General features: G+C 39.4%; 1 protein-coding gene across 1 annotated transcript in view; it reads left to right on the forward strand.

The window, feature by feature from the left end:
- mgat5b (alpha-1,6-mannosylglycoprotein 6-beta-N-acetylglucosaminyltransferase B) overlaps window positions 1–19,489 on the forward strand; it is a 243,480-nt gene that overhangs the window by 80,393 nt on the left and 143,598 nt on the right. Inside the window, exon 3 of the mRNA XM_062970644.1 lies at window positions 10,413–10,557. Within this exon, the coding sequence (XP_062826714.1) occupies window positions 10,413–10,557 (145 nt within the window). The remainder of the gene's footprint in view (window positions 1–10,412; window positions 10,558–19,489) is intronic.

The raw sequence follows: 19,489 nt of genomic DNA on the forward strand, positions 1-19,489 counted from the left end.
TGGATAGACAGCATCAGTTTTAGTTTTTTAGATATAGTTATCATGATTTTCTATGGATGAGCAGGTGAAGACTGGTAGATGGTATATGTTTTCTATTTCAAAAACTAGAACTGATAGGGGAAAACGTGTACCATTTTTTTGTGGAATCAACACCCAGTCAAATATACCCAGAAACAAGGCTAACATTTGTGGCAATGTGTATTGACCAGTGTAATCATACATCAATGTGGGATAAAATGCATTTTGAACAAATGCATGCTCAGTGATATTCACTAGTGATTAGCTGATCTCTTCATATATACCATCAGAGATGGGGCAATGCGTGACCTGTAACTTGACGGTTGTGTGTTAGGGGTGTTTTGTAACCTGGGCCCATTCACACTACACAAATATAGTGCTATATTCCCCTTTAAATTTTATGGGGAATCTTTGGGAGTGTGGGTTATTCAGAGCACCAGAGGAGCTCCCTGGCTGAAGATTTTAAAAGCCTCCTCCTCAGCTTTCCAGAATTCTACACATTGCAACCACGTAAAGTGGAGTCATAGTGCTTTAGCTGGATAGTGTAATGGGCCCCTGCCCTTTGTCAAATAAATAGGAGTCTAGTGTCTAGAACAAGGGAAATCATGCTACCTCTTTATTCTGCCTTGGTCAGACCACACTAGGAATACTGTGTCCAATTCTGGGCATCGCAATTGAAGGGAGATGTCGACAAGCTGGAATGTGTCCAGAGGAGGGCAACTAAAATGATCAAGGGTCTGGAGAACAAGCCCTATGAGAAGCAGCTTAAAGAACTGGCCATGTTTAACCTGCAGAAGAGAAGGCTGAGAGGACACATGATGAGGGCCATGTATAAATATGTGAGGGGAAGTCAGAGGTAGGAGGGAACAAGCTTGTTTTCTTCTGCCCTGGAGACTAGGAGGTGGAACAATGGCTTCAAACTACAGGAATGGAGATTCCATCTGAACATTGGGAAGAACTTCCTCACTGTGAGGACTGTTTGGCACTGGAACTCTCTGCCCTGGAGTGTGGTGGAGGCTCCTTCTTTGGAGGCTTTTAAACAGAAGCTGGGTGGCCATCTGTCGGAGGTGCTTTGAATGCAATTTCCTGCTTCTCGGCAGGGGTTTGTCCATGAGGCCTCTTCCAACTCTAGGACTCTATGATTCTATATCCTAAAGCACATTTAGCCTGGGGAATGCCATGGAAGTGGCTTTTTTGAACTTCACATATGCTCAAAAATGCAAGGCTCAAAGGGTCTTCTCCACAGTGTGTGACATTGTTGGATGTGAGAGGTTCTGGAACTTGTTGCACACTATTACACTTAATCCATCTTTGGAGGATTATGTTTCAAAAGGATACTTGAGGTGAAAAAGATGTGTTGGAAGATAATCATGTGACAAATGCATTTGGACAAATACAAGGCAAAAAGATATTGCTTCCTTGATTCCACAGCATGCCATTAAGGTGAACAACAATAACTACAATGATAAAAAGTGGGACAAATTCTTTCCAAAGAAAATGATACACTCATATTAGCTATGCTAAGGAAAACAACTATGAGCATTGTGTTGGGGCATTGACCTGAATCTTATCAGCACTCTCATCTAGAATAGATTTATAAGGATTTGCTCACCATTGAGCTGTAGGCAGCTGACCTTGTAGGGATTTTCTCTTATGAGGTGGAATGGAGTGGAATGAGAGGTCTCACAAGCAGACAGAAGAGCCTAGATTTAGTCCATCTCTAAAAAGACTTGCTGCTGTTTTCAGCCAAAGTTAGCAGTAGCTTCAGCCACATAGATCAACAACCTAGCTTAAATATAGGGCAGCTTCACTGTTCATATTCTTTGCAAGGGCTATACTGAAGATAACAAACGCACAGATATGCAGTTTGCTTGGTACAATGTCAGAATCCCTGTGACCTCAGATAGCTTAGAAATGGACTATTTAAAAGAACAGAATGCAGTGGTTTAGTAGAATTGTGGCCTGGAACATACCCAGTGGGTTGATTTTGCTACCCATAACATTTTCTAATTGACTCCATAAATCTTAAATGACTCCCATAATTTTAATGGGCTGAGAGTCACTGCAAGAAATATGCATGGAATCACGTGTTTATTTCTTTATTTAACACATCAATCCTGCTCTTTATCACTCAAGGTGATCTCAGGGTGACGTACAACATGAACAATTTAAAACACTTCCAGACTAAAACATAAATGACTTGAACTAGATAAAAGCATATTAAACATAGCAACCCTTAGTGCCACTTTAAAAATAACCGCCATTTAAAACCTTGTACATATACACTTTGAAGTAAATTAGTCCCTGAAGGCTTTAATAAGAAGCCGTATTTTGGCTTGGCGATGGAAAAGAAAGCCATGTTGTTCCAATCCAATCCTCCAAGGGGAGGGCCTTCCACAAGCAGGTACCGCAGCAGGGAAGGCCCTCTTCCATGTCCTAACCCTTGGCTTTATGGCTTGAATCCTATTGTAGATCCCTATTTGTTGACTCTCCATTCAGCAATTGCTTCAGCGATTCTGCTGTGTTTGGATCATTAGTACAAAAGAGCAAAGAGATACCGTTGCCCTTATGTAGAACCAGGGGGGTGCTGTTATCTATCCAAGACCCAGAGGGCTTCTATATTAACCTCTTCCAAGAAAATACCAAATCTTGCAATGACTAACCACATATTTCTTTGTATTGACCAAATAATGATACTAAGAAACTCATCACATTAACTACTGGATTTGTCATGAATTGTGGTGAATCTGGCAGGGTCTGAGGGTAACCCATCACCCCATGCCCTGCATCGCCCACCTTGCCACTTATCCCATCCAATGGGATCCATGATTCCCCCAATTGTTCCTTATGCAACATGGGAAGCCTCCCGTGTTGCCACAACTGCATCCAACACCGATTTCACCTCTCTTCAGGCATGAAGCCTGTTGGAAGTAGAATAACATTGTGGGATGGGAGCTGGCCGTCTCTGTGTCTGAAGAGGGGTGAAAGTAGTGTAAGATAGGCAATTTTGTTTGTTTGATGAGGCCCTAACTAACCCTTCTGGGCAGTTCTGAGCTTTTAAATATAAGAATCAGGTTTCTTTAGGTGAGAGCAGGTCTTTCTGGAGCTCCCAGAATCGACCAGTTGATTTTGTGAGTTGTAGTGTAATGTAATGTATGTGTATATATATATGAATGGATGTCTCTTCTGGAAAAAGGGAGAAGAGATCTAAGACTCATGAGATGATTATGATTTTATTTATTTTTTATAGACCATGTTCTCTCAATAATGGGATTCAAGGGGGATAACAACATATTTAAAACAACATACAGGCAGTCCTCAAGTTACGATAGGTTCTGTAGATTTGTTCTTAAGTTGAATTTGTATGTAAGTCAGAATAGGTGCATTTTTAAGTGCAGCTCCAGCCAAATATAGGGAAAGGTTAACATTGCTGTTGTGTTTGCTTTCCTGTCTGGGCCCTGTTCAGAAGATTTCACCTCACTTTGGATTTTGAAAAATAATTATATTTTGAAAAATTTGGCTTGTTGTGGAAAAAAGGATTGGTGATAAAGCTTCAGCAGAGATACCTTTTCCCCACAATAACTCTTCCAGGAGTGAATTACTCTTCCTATGGGTAGATTTCTCTCACTTTCTGTTATCTCATCCCCCGTTCTTAACTATGAGTTGTTTTTAAGTCAGATGTTTGTAATTAGGGGACTGCCTGTAGACTTTGATAAAAGTATAAATATAAGAGTTAATTAAATTTTTGTACAGTTAAAACATTAAAACATGAAAATGATTAAAGTCTGTGTGAACCTTAAAAAGGAAAACATAATTATAAGCCCACCTTATTCAGTTTCCAAATGCCTGATGGTACAAGATTTTTTCCCAATTGCCAACAAAAGGAGACAAGGACAGGACTATGGCCTCCTGGAAGAGCGAATTTCAAAGACTGGAAGCAGCCACCAAGAAGGCCTTCTCCCTTGTTCCTATATAGGGCTTTATAGATGTCTTCTGGGTACTTTTACAACAAGAAAGTTGTATGTTTCCTTTAATTAACAATCATGGCATGTGTTGTGGCCATGTGTTGTGGTCAGGAACATGTACAGTTTGTGCATTAACTTTAACGATGCAAATGTATTCCTGGTCACTACTGGGCATTGAGGCTAAAGGCTGACTCTAGAAAAAAAAACCCCAAAAGGCAAACCCTTGTTTTCAGGAGTGTAACCTCATGTGATGCAAGCTGAATCCTATTCCCAGATAGGTCTTTCAGCTGACCAGGAACACCCTTGTCTTGTATGAATTAAACTAAGTTATTCATACTCATACTGTATATTATGGCTACCAGGCATTGGTTTAACACAGAACAGAGTACTAGAGCTGGGTATTATCAGCATCTTGGTGAACATTTCATCTCAAAACCCTAGAAAACATCTCTGAGAGGTTTAATGTTTAATAACATAGGGAGCAACACAGGATCCTGAGCAATTCCAGAGGACAGTGGCCAAGGAGTTTAACAGGAATAATCGAATCATATAATTGGAAGAGACCACATGGGCCATCTAGTACAACCGCCTGCCAAAGCACAAAGTACCCTCACAGACGGTCATCCAGCCTCTGTTTAAAAGCCTCCAAGGAATCTCCCAGCATCACCCTCTGAAGACACTGTGAACTAGATATCCCAAAAAGATATCAAGGTCAATAATATTGAAAGTTGCTTAGAGATCCAGAGGACCCAACAGGAAAATGCTCTCCCCATCCAGCTCCCACCATAGGTTCTTCACCAAAGTTGTTCTTGTGCCATATTAGGCCTGAAACAAGATCTAGGAAAGACCCAGGAATCCAGGAAATCAAACTGGACATATCAATGAGTCCAGTGTGTGTGCGTGTGTGTGTGCACGTGAAAAATATTTCAATCTCCAGTTCTTACCAGTCAGAGAGCTGGAGTATAGGGAATATATATATATGTATATATATATATATTTAAAAATCCATAAGTTATTTATGTAGTTGGTATTTCCAATAACCTCTCCCTTTTCTGGCCTAACTTCTGCTCCCCCCCCCCCCCCCAGCAAACTGTTTAGACTGTAAAAAAATCACTGAACTGCATTGTATTTAATATTGAATCATGCTACATGCAGTACAATTCCCTTATCCCTGAATGTTTGGAATGGCTTAAGGCAAGATCAAAATAAAAATTAAGGTCTGCCCAAGTTCTCAGGAGACCTGAGGGCTATTTATGTGAAAAACTATCCAGAGAATTTACTTCCACTTCTGATTTGTTTACACATTCAGAGAGGTAAATTAAAGGTTCAGCTCTTATGTCTGAAGGGTGGATTCTTTGGGAAGGCTGAATTATAAGGGATAAGATTTGAGTGGCCTGTAATCTAGACATTGTGTCATTTAGTTAAGTGATTGTACAGCATGTCCATCTTTCAGGCTTCCACTTCTCCCTCCAGTGTGTGTTTAGAGCTACTTTAGTTGTTTGTCCCAATAAGCTAGATGTCCACTGGGGCCTTCGTGGGTGTTTCCTACCTTGTCCTGTTGGAGGAAGCATATAAGAACAGGAAAGAATTTTTGCTCACCAGCCCTGCTTTCCTTGGGGTATCTGGTTGGTTATTGTGGGAACAGAATAACCCACAAGAACTGAACTAAATTGCCTCCTGTCTTATCCAGCATGGTTTTTCATATTATTTTGTTTCCTTGCTAGAATTTAACCTATTTATTTTTATTTTGCAACTGAGAATTGGGTTACAGCAGGCAGGTTCAGCTAAGGCAAGGAGGGTACAGACGAACCAAGGACAAACACAAAAGTACCCCTGCGGCATCTGAGTGGTGAATGGTAATTTACATAAGTCAGCCTCTCATCAGCTCTAGAGGGCCTAAGATAGGACCACATATAGATACACGCTTAGGTGACTTAATGGCTGTTCTCAAGGTTCCCAGCTGGAGGACGGATGGCTCCACCAGCTATAGCAAGTGATGGTTTCCATGTCACTGGAAAGGTGGATGTACTTAGGACTGTAACTAAACTTCAAAAGAACTATTCAAGGTGCTGAATGTATTTGGGGATAAGGTTTGGTACCTTGGGGATAAGGTTTGGCTCGTTGAAATGCTGGTCCAAAATCTGGAGACAGGGGTGGGAATATGAGAGCCAACAGTTCGCATTACCCAGGAGAACCTTTTGCAAAGAATTTTAAGGTGTGTAGGTAAGAAGAAATAAAGATGAGTAAGGAGACAAGTATAAGCTTGAATAAATCTCTTTCACTCACTCCATTGTCTGGCTTGTAAAAACCATTGTATTATAATAGTTAACAGATCCCAGAGCAGGAAGATGTACTGTAAAGTTCTACCAGCTGGAACTATGTAACATTTCCTCTGTGAACCCATTTTTTAGTTGCTGCATCTCTTATAGCACAACTGTTCATTAATTTACCAGTGAGGGAGAGTGGTAGAAAATCTGTTCCGGGAACTATGTGTGCATATATCATGTGTGTGTGTGTGTGTGTACACACGTGGAGGCTTTGTCCAATATTCAGCTTGACAGCTCTAGTTGAACTAGATAGGCCTTTGGTCTGATTAATCCTGACCCTTATGCTTGACTGAGCTTGGAACAATTGTTTTAAATCATTAGAAATTTGAAGCAGGATGGAGCTGCCATACAAAAGAAAGTTGCAAGTGAGATTGCTTCCCATTTCCCCGCTCAGAGAGACAGATTACCCACACAAAAGAATGGTAGATTGATTGGCAGTTAAATGGATCATTATGATGCAGATCAGCCCATTTAATTAATAGATCTGATCCTAATTAATGGGTGGAAATAATGAAGCCCTAGAAATTATCGGACTGCAACTTCCAACATTGTCCTTGTCCTAATTCAAACCCACCTTTTAGTCTTTTGCATTCATTCTGTGTGTAGGAAAAAACTGTCTTTAGCAGCAGACTTACCAGTGGTTATTTCTATATGTCTGATTGTTGTAAAAGTCACAGCAATAGAGCTAATTAGGAAATTGGCAATCTGACCAAAACCAGAGATTCTTACCCAACTAACTCCCACTCACCAGTGCAGGAAAAAGTAAACATTGTAAACAACATTGCTGTCCTTAATAAGTGAAGATTCAGTCTGCAGAGTGACATTTTTAAATTACTTAAAATATTGAAGGTTTAGCTAAATGACTTCATAATTCTTTGCTAGGTTAGCCAACTCCATGTAGGCAGCAAGTGTAATTTAATAACTTTTTGCTTCACTTTCTTCACAAGAAGAAAGTTTGTAATCCATGTTAGAAGTAAAAATGAATGGATTCTGTGAACACTTAGAATCAGCTATTGAATTAAACTGTTAAATCGAATCCTTGTCTTTAATCCTGGGATGAGGACATGTTCTGAAATTCAGTTCCTGGTCCCTGATCTGTTGTTTGCACTTTAAAAAGAAAAAAGAAAATGCATTGCATAACTGTGTTTTCTCCAAGCCCCTGAGTGCTTCACTTGTCCTCTAACTTCCTGCTGCTTTGAAAATGAAAATGTGCTTTAAAGGAGCCAGCAGGGGTGGAATGAAAAAGAAAAGTTAAATGAGTGATTTGGCTAAAACCACACATATACACAAGTATACGCAAGTCTTATGCAATCAGACCAAGTTTTTGCCTTCACAGAAAGGTCTTTTGGGCATTAGCAAATAGAGGTCACATAAAGCAATCAGTGGAACAAGGGGGTGGTCTTTGCCTCAGATCACCTGGCAAAAGCGTAGAAATTTTAGAAGAGGTAGAAATAAGTGGGGAAAGAAGGAACCGTGTGGTGATGATCTTCTGGAAAATATGCTATGGCACCTTTAACACCAGATTTTCCAACTTGTGATTTCTGGCTTGGTTTTATCAATTTGAAATTCAAATGTTGATATCGGAATCCATACCACCTGGCTGTTATTATTTTTTTAAAAAAAATTAGGATACTTTTTTGACATCTTAAATCAATTGAAACAAAATTAGCTACAAGCAAAACAGGGACATTGTGCATATAATATAAAATGCGATTTCCTAGAAAAATGATGAATCACAATTATAAATTCAGTGTCTAAAATTTGGATTTTTAAAAACCTGCAAATTACATCCTGTCAAATGCTTGGGAGCTTATATACATCATCCACTGCTGCCAGTCAGTCTGGTGGTGGACTCTCAATGTGATTTTCTAAAAAAAATAACTTGTAAGTTCTGATGTATCCTTTTGCCAACACATGAGAAGTCAGGTGACATATGAGCTAAGCATTGCACATAATTTTTAAAAGTGCAAGGCCTTCTTACATCTTATTGGATTGTTGTATTTCTCACTTGCTGTTCAAAACAAGAGGCTCCAAAGTTGGTGTTCCCAATCCAGTGCTCACGGTAGAGTGAAAGGAGGATTTGGTTTCAGCCCTAAAACTAGAGTTGTTCCTTTATAGCAATGGTAACATTAAGATACTGTATATTTAATAAATTAAAGATGGTTTACTTTGAGGTGAAGCTGCAACAAAGTAAGGAATTTTATGGAACCCTTGATTCAAAGAAGTACGTCAAGCTTCCAGCAGGCAGCCCACAGTGCTGTTTTGCATTAATAATAATAATAATAATAATAATAATAATAATAATAATAATGCAGTTTTCTGGCATTGTATATTTTTGCTGCTTCTGTGGCTGTTCATTTGTATTTTGATTCCGTAACCCACTTGTCAATGGATGTCAAGAATCAGCAGTGTCCACCGTGGTCCTTTTTATCCTGGACGACAACCGAGCCAGTATAGACTTCGTTTTGGTTTGATTCCCCATAATACTAATGGGTTAGGTGCACTTGGTTCCACTCCTCAGCTGAGGCCTCTCTGGCTTGGTTGGACCCTGCCGGTAGTTACACTACCGCCAGCACAGCACTCAGTCATCATTGGAGTGGTTAAGCCCCCCCACCACCACGTCAAGGTGACACCTGCTTGGGGGGGGGGGAGCTGATAAGGAGAAGACCTGGCTCTGGCTCACAAATGGGACACTGAAGAAGGAGACAGAAGGCCTGATCCTTGCAGCCCAGGAGCAAGCCATCAGAACAAAGGCAATTAAGGCCAAGATCGAAAAATCAGCTGATGACCCAAAATGCAGACTGTGCAAGGAAACCGATGAAACTATTGATCATATCCTCAGCTGCTGTAAAAAAATCGCACAGATAGACTACAAACAGAGGCACAACTATGTGGCCCAAATGATCCATTGGAACGTATGCCTCAAGTACCATCTGCCAGCAGTAAAGAACTGGTGGGATCACAAACCTGCAAAAGTATTGGAAAATGAGCATGCAAAGATACTGTGGGACTTCCGAATCCAGACTGACAAAGTTCTGGAACACAACACACCAGACATCACAGTTGTGGAAAAGGAAAAGGTTTGGATCATTGATGTTGCAATCCCAGGTGACAGTCGCATTGACAAAAAACAACAGGAAAAACTCAGCAGAAACCAGTGCAGGTGGTCCCGGTGGTGATTGGCACACTGGGTCCCGTGCCAAAAGATCTCAACTGGCATTTGGAAACAATAGACATTGACAAAATTACAATCTGTCAACTGCAAAAGGCCACCCTACTGGGATCTGCGCGCATCATCCGAAAATACATCATACAGGTCCTAGACACTTGGGAAGTGTTTGACTTGTGATTTTGTGATATGAAATCCAGCATGTCTATCTTGTTTGCTGTGTCATACAATAAAATAATAATAATAATAATAGCTTTATTTCTAACCTGCCCTCTTCCCGAGGAGACTCAGGGTGGCTTACAAAGACAAAACAAATTTGGAAATAAAACAACAGTAAACAGACAATTAAAAACAAACCATTAAAGTTCACAACTAACACAATAATCATTAAAAAAATAAACAAGTTCCATAAATAGCACAATAAATTGATAAAATCTGACATAAGAATAAACAATAAAAACGTGGTTGTGCAATGAGTTAAAGCATTGTTTCAGTGTTTGTTATTGCTGTTTTAAAACTGACTCTAAACTGTTTTTAGGCCATTTTTGTTTTTTTTTTGTTTTTTTTTAAAAAAAAACATTTTCATGTATTTTAAACAAACATTTCTCCCAATATTGTTTTAATTGGTGTTTGTTTGTTTATTGTCTCAGGGGGCCTTCTAGGACACTGTAAACAAGTAATAATTCAGATTGCAGAATCCCAAGAACAATCTGCTATAGACTGATATAGGTCAGTTTTGAAGGTTTTCAGCCATTTTTGAATGGCTTTCCCATACTCTCCCATCTCATGGCAGTCCTTTTAGGAGTTATTAATGCTCATCTTTCCAGTCTGCAACTTCTATCTTCATTTCTGTTCTTTATGAATGATGCTGCAGTGCAGAATGCCATTCTACTCCATTTCCTTTCAAATCTCTTTTTATGTGTGTGACTACAGTGATGGGAGCTCTGGAGTCCAGAGGGGTGCTGAGGAAAATGAGTGATATCCTGGAGATGATGGTGAAGAGGATGGATGTACTAGCCAGGCTGGAAAATAGCACAGACTTCCGGAAAGGGGAAGAGATGCATTTCCCGATGGACAGGTCAGTACCAGTAGGTTGGAAAAAAATGATTGAAGGTCCTCTTTTTCTGAACTCAAGAAATAAACTGTGCAAAGCTTAGTTCTGCAGGGGTGGAGAAAAGTTGTTTTCCCTGATGTTTTGGTCTACAAATTCCATCAGCTGCAACGAGCATGGGCCTTGGTAGGTGATTGTAGGAGATATGGTCTTAAACATCAGAAGAACTAAAGGCTGTCCACTTTTGTTGTGCAGAGTTTAACACAGTGGTTCTCAACCTGTGGGTCCTCAGGTGTTTTGGCTTACAACTCCACCCCCCCCCCCCCAAAAAAAAAAACCCAGGCACTTTACCAGCTGTTAGGATTTCTGGGAATTGAAGGCCAAAACATCTAGGGACCCACAAGTTGAGAACCACTGGTTTAACAGAACCCAGCTAGTGCTTGGGCCAGTTTCTCCATGCATTGGGTTTGGCCATTTTTTGAGCATTATATAATGGAGTCAAGAGGGCAGGTGAAATTATGAGATAGGGCACTATTCATCTTATATATGCAGAAACATAGCTGTGTTTCTTGCTTATTTCTTCATTAGTCTTCCCATTTGGCAACCAAGATTTTTAGATTATTTAGTGCAAATGGAGGGGGGGAGGACAAAGGGCACAGAGGGGAGATGCAACAATTCTCTTCACATGCAACCTCATTGATATAAGTTTTTCCAATGTGTTGGATTTTTCCAAAATTAAAGGCTTCTGGTTTTCAACCAAAAATACGAACTGGTGCAATTCAATAGACATTACCCTATACATTGAATCACGAATGAGCTCTGGACAGTGTGGGTATCCTTGAAAAACTTTCTTGCAATCTCTAGAAAAGGATCAGAATTAGAAATGCTATCAATAACGTACTATGAAGAAGAAAACTGGGTTTAAAATAATTACGAGAAATGCAGTATGGGTTTTTAACAAATTACTTTATATGATGGATTGTCTGTACATTTTAAATGTTGAGTTTTAATTTGATTTCAACTTGATCTTGCTCTTGAAAATGCGGATGATTAATTTCTGATGACTGTGCAATTGTTAACAATGGAAATAACATTTATTTTAAGTTGGGCATTGTTATGGAAGAAGGTTAATATCCACAGTAATTAACAGCACGGCCTTTCAGTCATAAGAAACTCCTTCATTCCTCATTCTCATCATCATCCCATTCCTTAATGTATTTTTATATTTAGACAATACATTTCATTTGTTTATTCAGGGCTGATGCAGACAGTGCCCTAAATGTATTAATCCCAACTACAATAGGCTTATTACATCAATGGCAAGACAGTACTTCTGTAAATTCCTTTAATTCAGGAGACCTGACAATTATATTTAAGCCAAGGTCTCCAATCCTGAGAAAGTTAGTTGGGGCTCATTGAAATTAATGGAACTGTATTTACCAAGATTTTGGTTTGTTTCATGCCAGTGGATTTTAAGTCAGCTACATTTCTTATAGTTCGAAGTACAGCAGGCTGGCAAGAACTTTTGTGGATATGATATTCTACAGCCAACCTTATCTATGATATGTTTGTTAATATCTCTCTATATTCTCTAGCTAAATTGGTTTTGCAGGTTTTTAAATAATTGATAAAACACTTTTGGTGGGAGTTGTATTTCTTGAAATAATTCCTAGACATACAGCTGTTCCATTCCAAGAGAAATGTGTAAATGATCATCTGACTGTAAATAGCTAATTGCATAGGATTAATATGTTCTATCCCTCTGAAAGTCAGATGAACATGAGGTGTTATGCATGCAATTCACATACGTTCTCAAAAAACAAACATAGGCTGTAATCCTACATGCCTCAGTAGTAGTTCTGCTTGAGGAACTAGATGCACAGCTATACTGGCCACTTAATGTGGATTGAAGGCATTTCGAAAACATGATTTTAAAAATAATTCTCAGCATAAATGCACTCAGGAATGTGAATTAGAGGTCTTAAACCAGGATAAGCAAAATTGAGGGAAACTCTCAACTAGGGTCCAGAATGCGCATCAGTGCTGTAGATGTAAACCACATTGCATGGTCAACTTGATTAAGCAATGGGTGTTCTGGTGATCTGCACATGTGCATTAAGATGGGAACATTGAAAATAAACCCCAAACAGCAAAACTTTCGAAAACCCATGAAAACTGGGAAGCTGTGGATGCTGCAGACCCTGAAACCATGTTGGAGCATGTAAGCACCACCCAGGCCTCAACCTGGTTCCTGCGCTTTATGTGTAATGAGCTGCTTGATGAAGTTGCTTCCTCTTCTACCGCTCTCATTCTGTAGCACTTGGTCAGTTTAGATGTGCCCTAAATAACACTGAGTCATTTACCACCTCTCTGACTTACGTTACAACTGCTGGAACCACTCCCCACAGTCAATTATGTTAGAAGAAGAATGTCACAGAAACATCTAGCTATGTTGCTGTAGCCAGGGGCAATGTAGATATCCATCTGTTTACTGCAGAGGGCGGAAGGGAATATCAGTCTCTGCAGCAAACAAAAACAGACACATCTAGGCATAGGTTTAACTCATGTTGGCATATGTTACTAACAGGATACCAGCTAGTGTGCATGATTACAAAAACTGCAGCAGAGCCCAATACATACCTGTTCAGAGGCAAGTCTTCCTGATGGGATCTTCCTGGGGTGAAGAACAGGATGGGGCCCGCCCCTATGTTCTACATGGGGCAGCTGATTAGACCACACATTGACTTTTACTGTAATACTGGTAATAGAGCACTCCGCAGTACACTTGAGGACAGTTTAAGAAATACAGGGCTGTGCAATGGGCAACAGAGAAGCATGTCAAAGAGGATGCCCTGCCATACTTGCTGCCTGAAGCAGTTGCCTCAGTCTGTCCAATGGCAGGGCCAGCTCTGCTTCTTGCGATAATTAGGACATCCTTCTCACTGGTGGCTTCACTTGCCATTACAGCCCAAGTTCCATGTTGGGTATAGAATGCCAGATGCAGATGTCATTGGGCATAAAATATAGGTTAATAGATTGTGGGAAAATCATTTTCAGCCATCAAATATTTCACACCTCACTGTTGTGAGTGTAGTAAGTGCTAAATACTACACCCCCTGAAATATCAGGTGTAAAAATGATAATCGTACCTCAGATACTGAAACATTTAGCAGGTTGTGGATACCAGTAACTTCTGAGGACTTATAGTGCACATTCCTGTCTGCTGTAATGGAGCAGGCCCACATGGAAGGAACAATTCTGGAAATGGCATTGCTGTGCCCAGTGCCACTCCATAGAGAGTTCCCAAAGGTGGTAAGCTTCTTACAATCCTCACTTACGTGGTATAAATCCATGGCAGTGCCCTGCTCTGCCCTTTTCCAATTAGCTCACTTTCTTTTCCCTCCAGGTGTTGTAGTTCAGAGAGAAACGTACTCATCATTACTTCTTCCAGTGGTCAGGTGCATCACTAATCCTCAGCAAGAAGGAAAGTGTATAATAAGACCTCGGTCTTTGGCTTCCTTCCAGTTCAGTAGCCAAAGCCTGTGTTTGAGAGAGACAAGGAGTAGTTTCTTCTTTCATGCAGCTACAGCAGCTTTGAAGTTCAGCTTTGATTCTTTTACTGGCAAGTGGGGTGTGTGTGTGACTGAGTGTTAAGTTGACGGAAGGCAATGTGCTTTGGCAATCCCTCCTCCAAGCCCCCCTCCCCTTGGATGTTACTCTGTCTTGAAGTACTTACCTTCTTGATGAAATGTCTCTCAGATAGGATAAGCTATCTTCCTTGCTTTCTTTTAATCTTAGAAAGGAAAACAAAGTGTTAGCTTTTGGAGACCAGGGGCAATGCTATGCCTACCAAATAAATGAGGTACTTGAATTATTGCTATAAGAGTCAAAGACAGCTCTGGATAATATTTTAGGGCACTTAATTGAAAGGAGATAGATATCACATTAATGCAGGGAGCATATAAATTGGGAGAAAAATAGTGGCGGCTACCTTTTTTTTTTTTTTTGGATGTCACTATGGGGACCATTCTGTTAGCAAAGCCAACAGAGTGGCTGTTGCACACAACATGAACCAATGCACAAGGTGCCTCATTACACACATACCTTCCATTGTACATCACAACAATTCACTACCATAGTTGTGTAATATGCCAGTGCGTTTATGTTTCCCAACTAAAAATGAAATAAAATTGACCACTAGCACTGTCCTTGAAAATAAGTCCTTAGAGAATGTAGGCTCAAGATTTTGAAATCTCCACAGGAATAAAAAAGCTCTGCCATCATTTGAGTTTAAATGATTTTTCCCCTAACCATTCATTCAGTTGTGTAGATGCTATGACATGTTTATGAACATTCCCAAGGATCAAATATATAAATGGATTTCCAGATACAGGGCTTACAATAGAGGGGGCTGGTGGGAAGGGTGGCAATATTACCCTCAGTATTGACAATCAATTATAACACATTGCTTTTGAATGTTTGTTTGCTTGCAAATCTATAGTGCTCTTCAGATGACACTGCCATAGATCCATACAAAACTAATCAAACAAAAACAAAATGCCTGATGCTGTTAAAATGACAAAAAATAAATGTAAAACAACAAAACATCCCAGAAAAACAAAGCAGTGAAGTGGAGGGGAGCTAACTCCTAAAAGCCTGTTGTGAAAGAGAGCAGCATACAAATGGTGCATGCTTCTCCATGATATTCCAAAATTGTGGGTACAAAACCCACTGGAATCTAGAGAAATGCCTATTATGTTAAGATGTATATTAGCATAATTTCATATGGGATAATGAGTTTGTTTTACTTTGAGACTTCTATATTTGAAACCTGTACAGCCCAGAAAACTCACAGCAACCAAACCTTTGGGGAAAAAAAATGAAGGTATTCTTAGTTCCCTTATCACAGAACTGTTTGTGAAAATTGGTATTTGTTCTTGAATGTGAGGTTCTTTGTTTCATTTATTGATTACAGTTTTACTCTGCCCTTCCTACAACAAGCTACTTTCTCCACAGTTTTTCCTGAAATAGCCCAGGAAGGTTGGTTGGGCTGAGAAATGAGAGCTGTAGCAGGTGCCAGATGACAACTGGCAGGCAACTTATGTATCTGAAATATTTATCAGCTTTCTATACCACTTTTCTCCGAAGTTACATTAAAAGTGTCTCACTGTAATAAAATCACATGAAAAAGGAAAAAGTGAAAATCACACGTACAAACATTAAAAATCCTTTTAAACTGGAACAAGACTAGGTCATTAGTATCCACTGGGATTTTGTTCCAGGATACCCCATGGATACTAAAATCTGTGGATGCTCAAGTCCCTTTATGTACAATGGTGTAGTGAAATTGTTTTTTCTTGTATAAAATGGCAAAATCAATGCTTGCTTTTTGAATTTTTTTAGTGCGGGTGGGGAAATACCCTGTTTCCCCGAAAATAAGACAGGGTCTTATATTAATTTTTGCTCCCAAAGATGCACTAGGTCTTATTTTCAGGGGATGTCTTATTTTTCCATGAAGAAGAGCTCACATTTATTGTTGAACAACAAAATGAACATTTATTATATACTGTAAAGTAGTTGTCATCACAAACCAGCATAACCAGACAAACTATGAATCCTATCAAGAATTTCTTGTTACTACCATTATTTACATGTACAACAATCTATGGTACCTCTTGCAATTTAGGTTTCACAAGGTTTCCACGCTGATTTCTCTCTATTCTAGTTTCAATGTAGTCATGAATGATGAATAATATAATATACTATAATAATAATATGATAATATAATAATAATATAATGATATACAATATATTAATGAGATAATATAATATAGGATATAATAATAACAGAAAATGATAATAATATGGTATTAATAGGATAATATAATAATGGGATATAATAAGAGAATAGCATAATAATATAGGATAATATAATAGAATAATAGAATGGAATAGAAAGATATAAAATATATTAATAGGATAATATAAAATGGAATATAATAATAACAACAGAATATGCTTATAATAATAAAATAATAATATGATAATATAATAGAATAATAGTATAGAATATAATGATATAAAATATATTAATAGGGTAATATAAAATGGAATATAAAAATAACAGTATAATAATATAATAATATGAAAATATAATAGAATAATAATATAATAATAATATAATGATATAATAATAATAATAGAAAAACATAATATAATGATTTCAAATATATTAATAGGATAATATAATAATGGGATATAATAATAGTAACAGAATATGATGATAATAATATGGCAATAGAATAATAGTATAAAATAATCAGTTTCATGGCATAGGATAGGAAGATGAGAGGAGAATCCAATGCGTCCTGTACCTTTAAGGAGCAAAAGCAGCAGGACGAAAGCCCTCTTCCTTCCCTCCCTCCCACCCTCCCTTGCCCTGGCTCCAGGAGCCAATCAGAAGCCTCTGGGAAGAAGGCAGCATGGCCAGGAGGGAGACGGAAGGAAGGAAGAAACGGCAGCGCAGCAGCAGCCACGGAAGGTTTTTCAAGCCTCGGCTGGGGGACAGGCAAGGCAAGGCAGGCAGGGAGGGAGGGAGGCACAGAAAGCAAGCACTTTCCCTCCTTCCCTCCGGTGTATGAATGAGTGCTGCTTCTGCCCTGCAGCCATGCTTCCCAATGGAACTCTGCTGCAGCCTTAGTTGCTAGGTCTTACTTTCAGGGGAGGCCTTATATTTGGCAATCCCCCCAAACCCCTGCTAGGTCTTATTCTTTGGGGAGGTCTTATTTTCGGGGAAACACGGTAGTTTCAGTCCATGGATGGTTGAATCCATGGTCAGAGAGGGATGACTGTATTTGCCAGGATTAAGAGACCCTCTTACAGCAAACCAGTTTAGATGGCAAAGGCCTGCTGGTGGAAGGATAACAGAGAAGAGTCCAGCATAGCTTCTCTTGATGGGCCCCTCTACAGTCTGAAAGCAATAACTCTGAATCCCCCAAGAGCAGATAGAGACAGCTATGTTGACAGCACTTTCACAGATGTCAGAAATTTCATGACAATCATGATGTAATGTCAGGTCAGGTCTTGTTACCAGAGCAAGAATATGTGTCAACTAGGACTGCTATCTCAGCTTTACCAATTCTTCTAATAACTTTGTGTTCACAGGACAACTCCCTCAGGCATGTTTATCCAGTATGCTTAATTGAACACTTGTTTGTTGGGGGAAAATGTTCAGAACTGTCGTGGTGACTTCTGCTTGCACATACCCAAGGATGCAATTAAGTCCTTTTGTGTGTGGGGTGGGGGGTGGTGGTTGTGTGTATAAAGTGCCTCCTTCTGCAAAGCTTGTCCTTCAGCTGCACAAGGGCAGCCAGATGGCTCTGAGGCACACCCACAACCACCATGGCCACCTTGTGGCACCACCCAGGAGGGTACTGCTATCGATCATATGTGGCATAAATATCTGGGGCTACTCTTTAGCTTAGTTGTGAAGGATTAGGGACAGCTTAGCATATTAATGTAATGCTGAGCCAAAGCAGAAAAGTCAATTTCTGTTGCAATGTATGTTTTGCTGATATACTTGATCTTGTTGCCTTTCCCAATAAAATCCTTTATTTGGTTAAAAAAACCAACCCCAGGTCTTTCTAGGTTGATGTGGTATAAGAGCTGAAAAATTAGGTACAGAGTATTTTGATGGTCTTAATTGTTAATGGTCTGACAAGGATAGGTGCTGAGAAAGTGCTCTTGATTCCTTCAAGTTGTTTTTTAAATGTTGATCCTAAGGAAACCCTATTGTAGAATGTTCTTCATAAGGTTTGCTCAGAGGAGGTTTGCCTTTCCCTGAGGCTGAGAGTGCATGATTTGCCTAGGATCTCCCAGCAGTTTTCCGTGTCTGAATGGGGATTCAGGTTTGGAGGTCAAAATTACGAACTTTGATTTGACTCACAGATAAGCTGAATTCATTTCACAGAGAAGGAAAAGAACCAATGTTGCCTCAGAGAGTCAGCCTCACTGGCCACTACTATCACTATCATTTCCCTTCTCTCAGGTACTCCAAAGGCCAGAAGCAGCAGAAATAATAGACGGAGTCGGAGTTTCCTTTAGATTCTCCCAAGATGGGATAAGCTCTTGCCTTTCCCCACTCTACTCAGAGAAGGGGATGTTTCCTTTATGATAAGAGTTTAGGTACAGTTCTCACATTGACCCATGGATAAGTTGACTTAGATTTTTGGGATTGGTTTCTTACTTAAACTTCTAGACTTCTTCATGACTATAAAGAGTAGGTGACGTTTTGCGCTACAGTTTCCAGACTCTTTCAGTCTATAGACTCAATGTCCGTGCTGGTTATGTGTTTTTGGAGGTGCGATCTAAAAATTCTAACTTATCCAAGCTCTTCTTTCCTGATTTAGCCTGTCTTGTAGCTCTCCTGTTCACACAAACCAGAAAAAAACCTAAAATGAGAAAGAATATTTAATTACTCCATTGTTAAAGTATAAGAAATCATCACAGGAATCCTCTTTCCAGGTTACTAATAATGACATATGGTTTTCTTATTTGAGGTTTTTCAAACACAACTGCCTTCAATGCCACTTTCATCCACATTTGGCCATTTGGGGTTTTGTATGCTTGTTTCACTGTTGTCCTTTGCTTCCACTACTTCAATGTAGATCCCAAATGAAATTACCATTTTCAATGCAGCTTTATAAAGATGAAAGAGAACGGTACCTGAATTACTTTGGAGATGTGATAGCCACCCCTGAGGCAACAACATGATGCAGACCAGGGCTTCTTGGCAGGAAGTTGTAAAGAAAAATGTCTGTCCTTGAAGCTGGAATGGACATGGGAAGCTAGAACAAAAACATATGATAAATGTGAAATAATAGGAAGTATATTTGGCAGTGGACCAAAAAGACTTTATAGCAACATAAGAGCATTAAAAATGCTGTTTCTTACGCCATAG

This window comes from Anolis carolinensis, chromosome 2 (genome assembly GCF_035594765.1).
Source record: "Anolis carolinensis isolate JA03-04 chromosome 2, rAnoCar3.1.pri, whole genome shotgun sequence".
Taxonomy (NCBI): domain Eukaryota; kingdom Metazoa; phylum Chordata; class Lepidosauria; order Squamata; family Dactyloidae; genus Anolis; species Anolis carolinensis.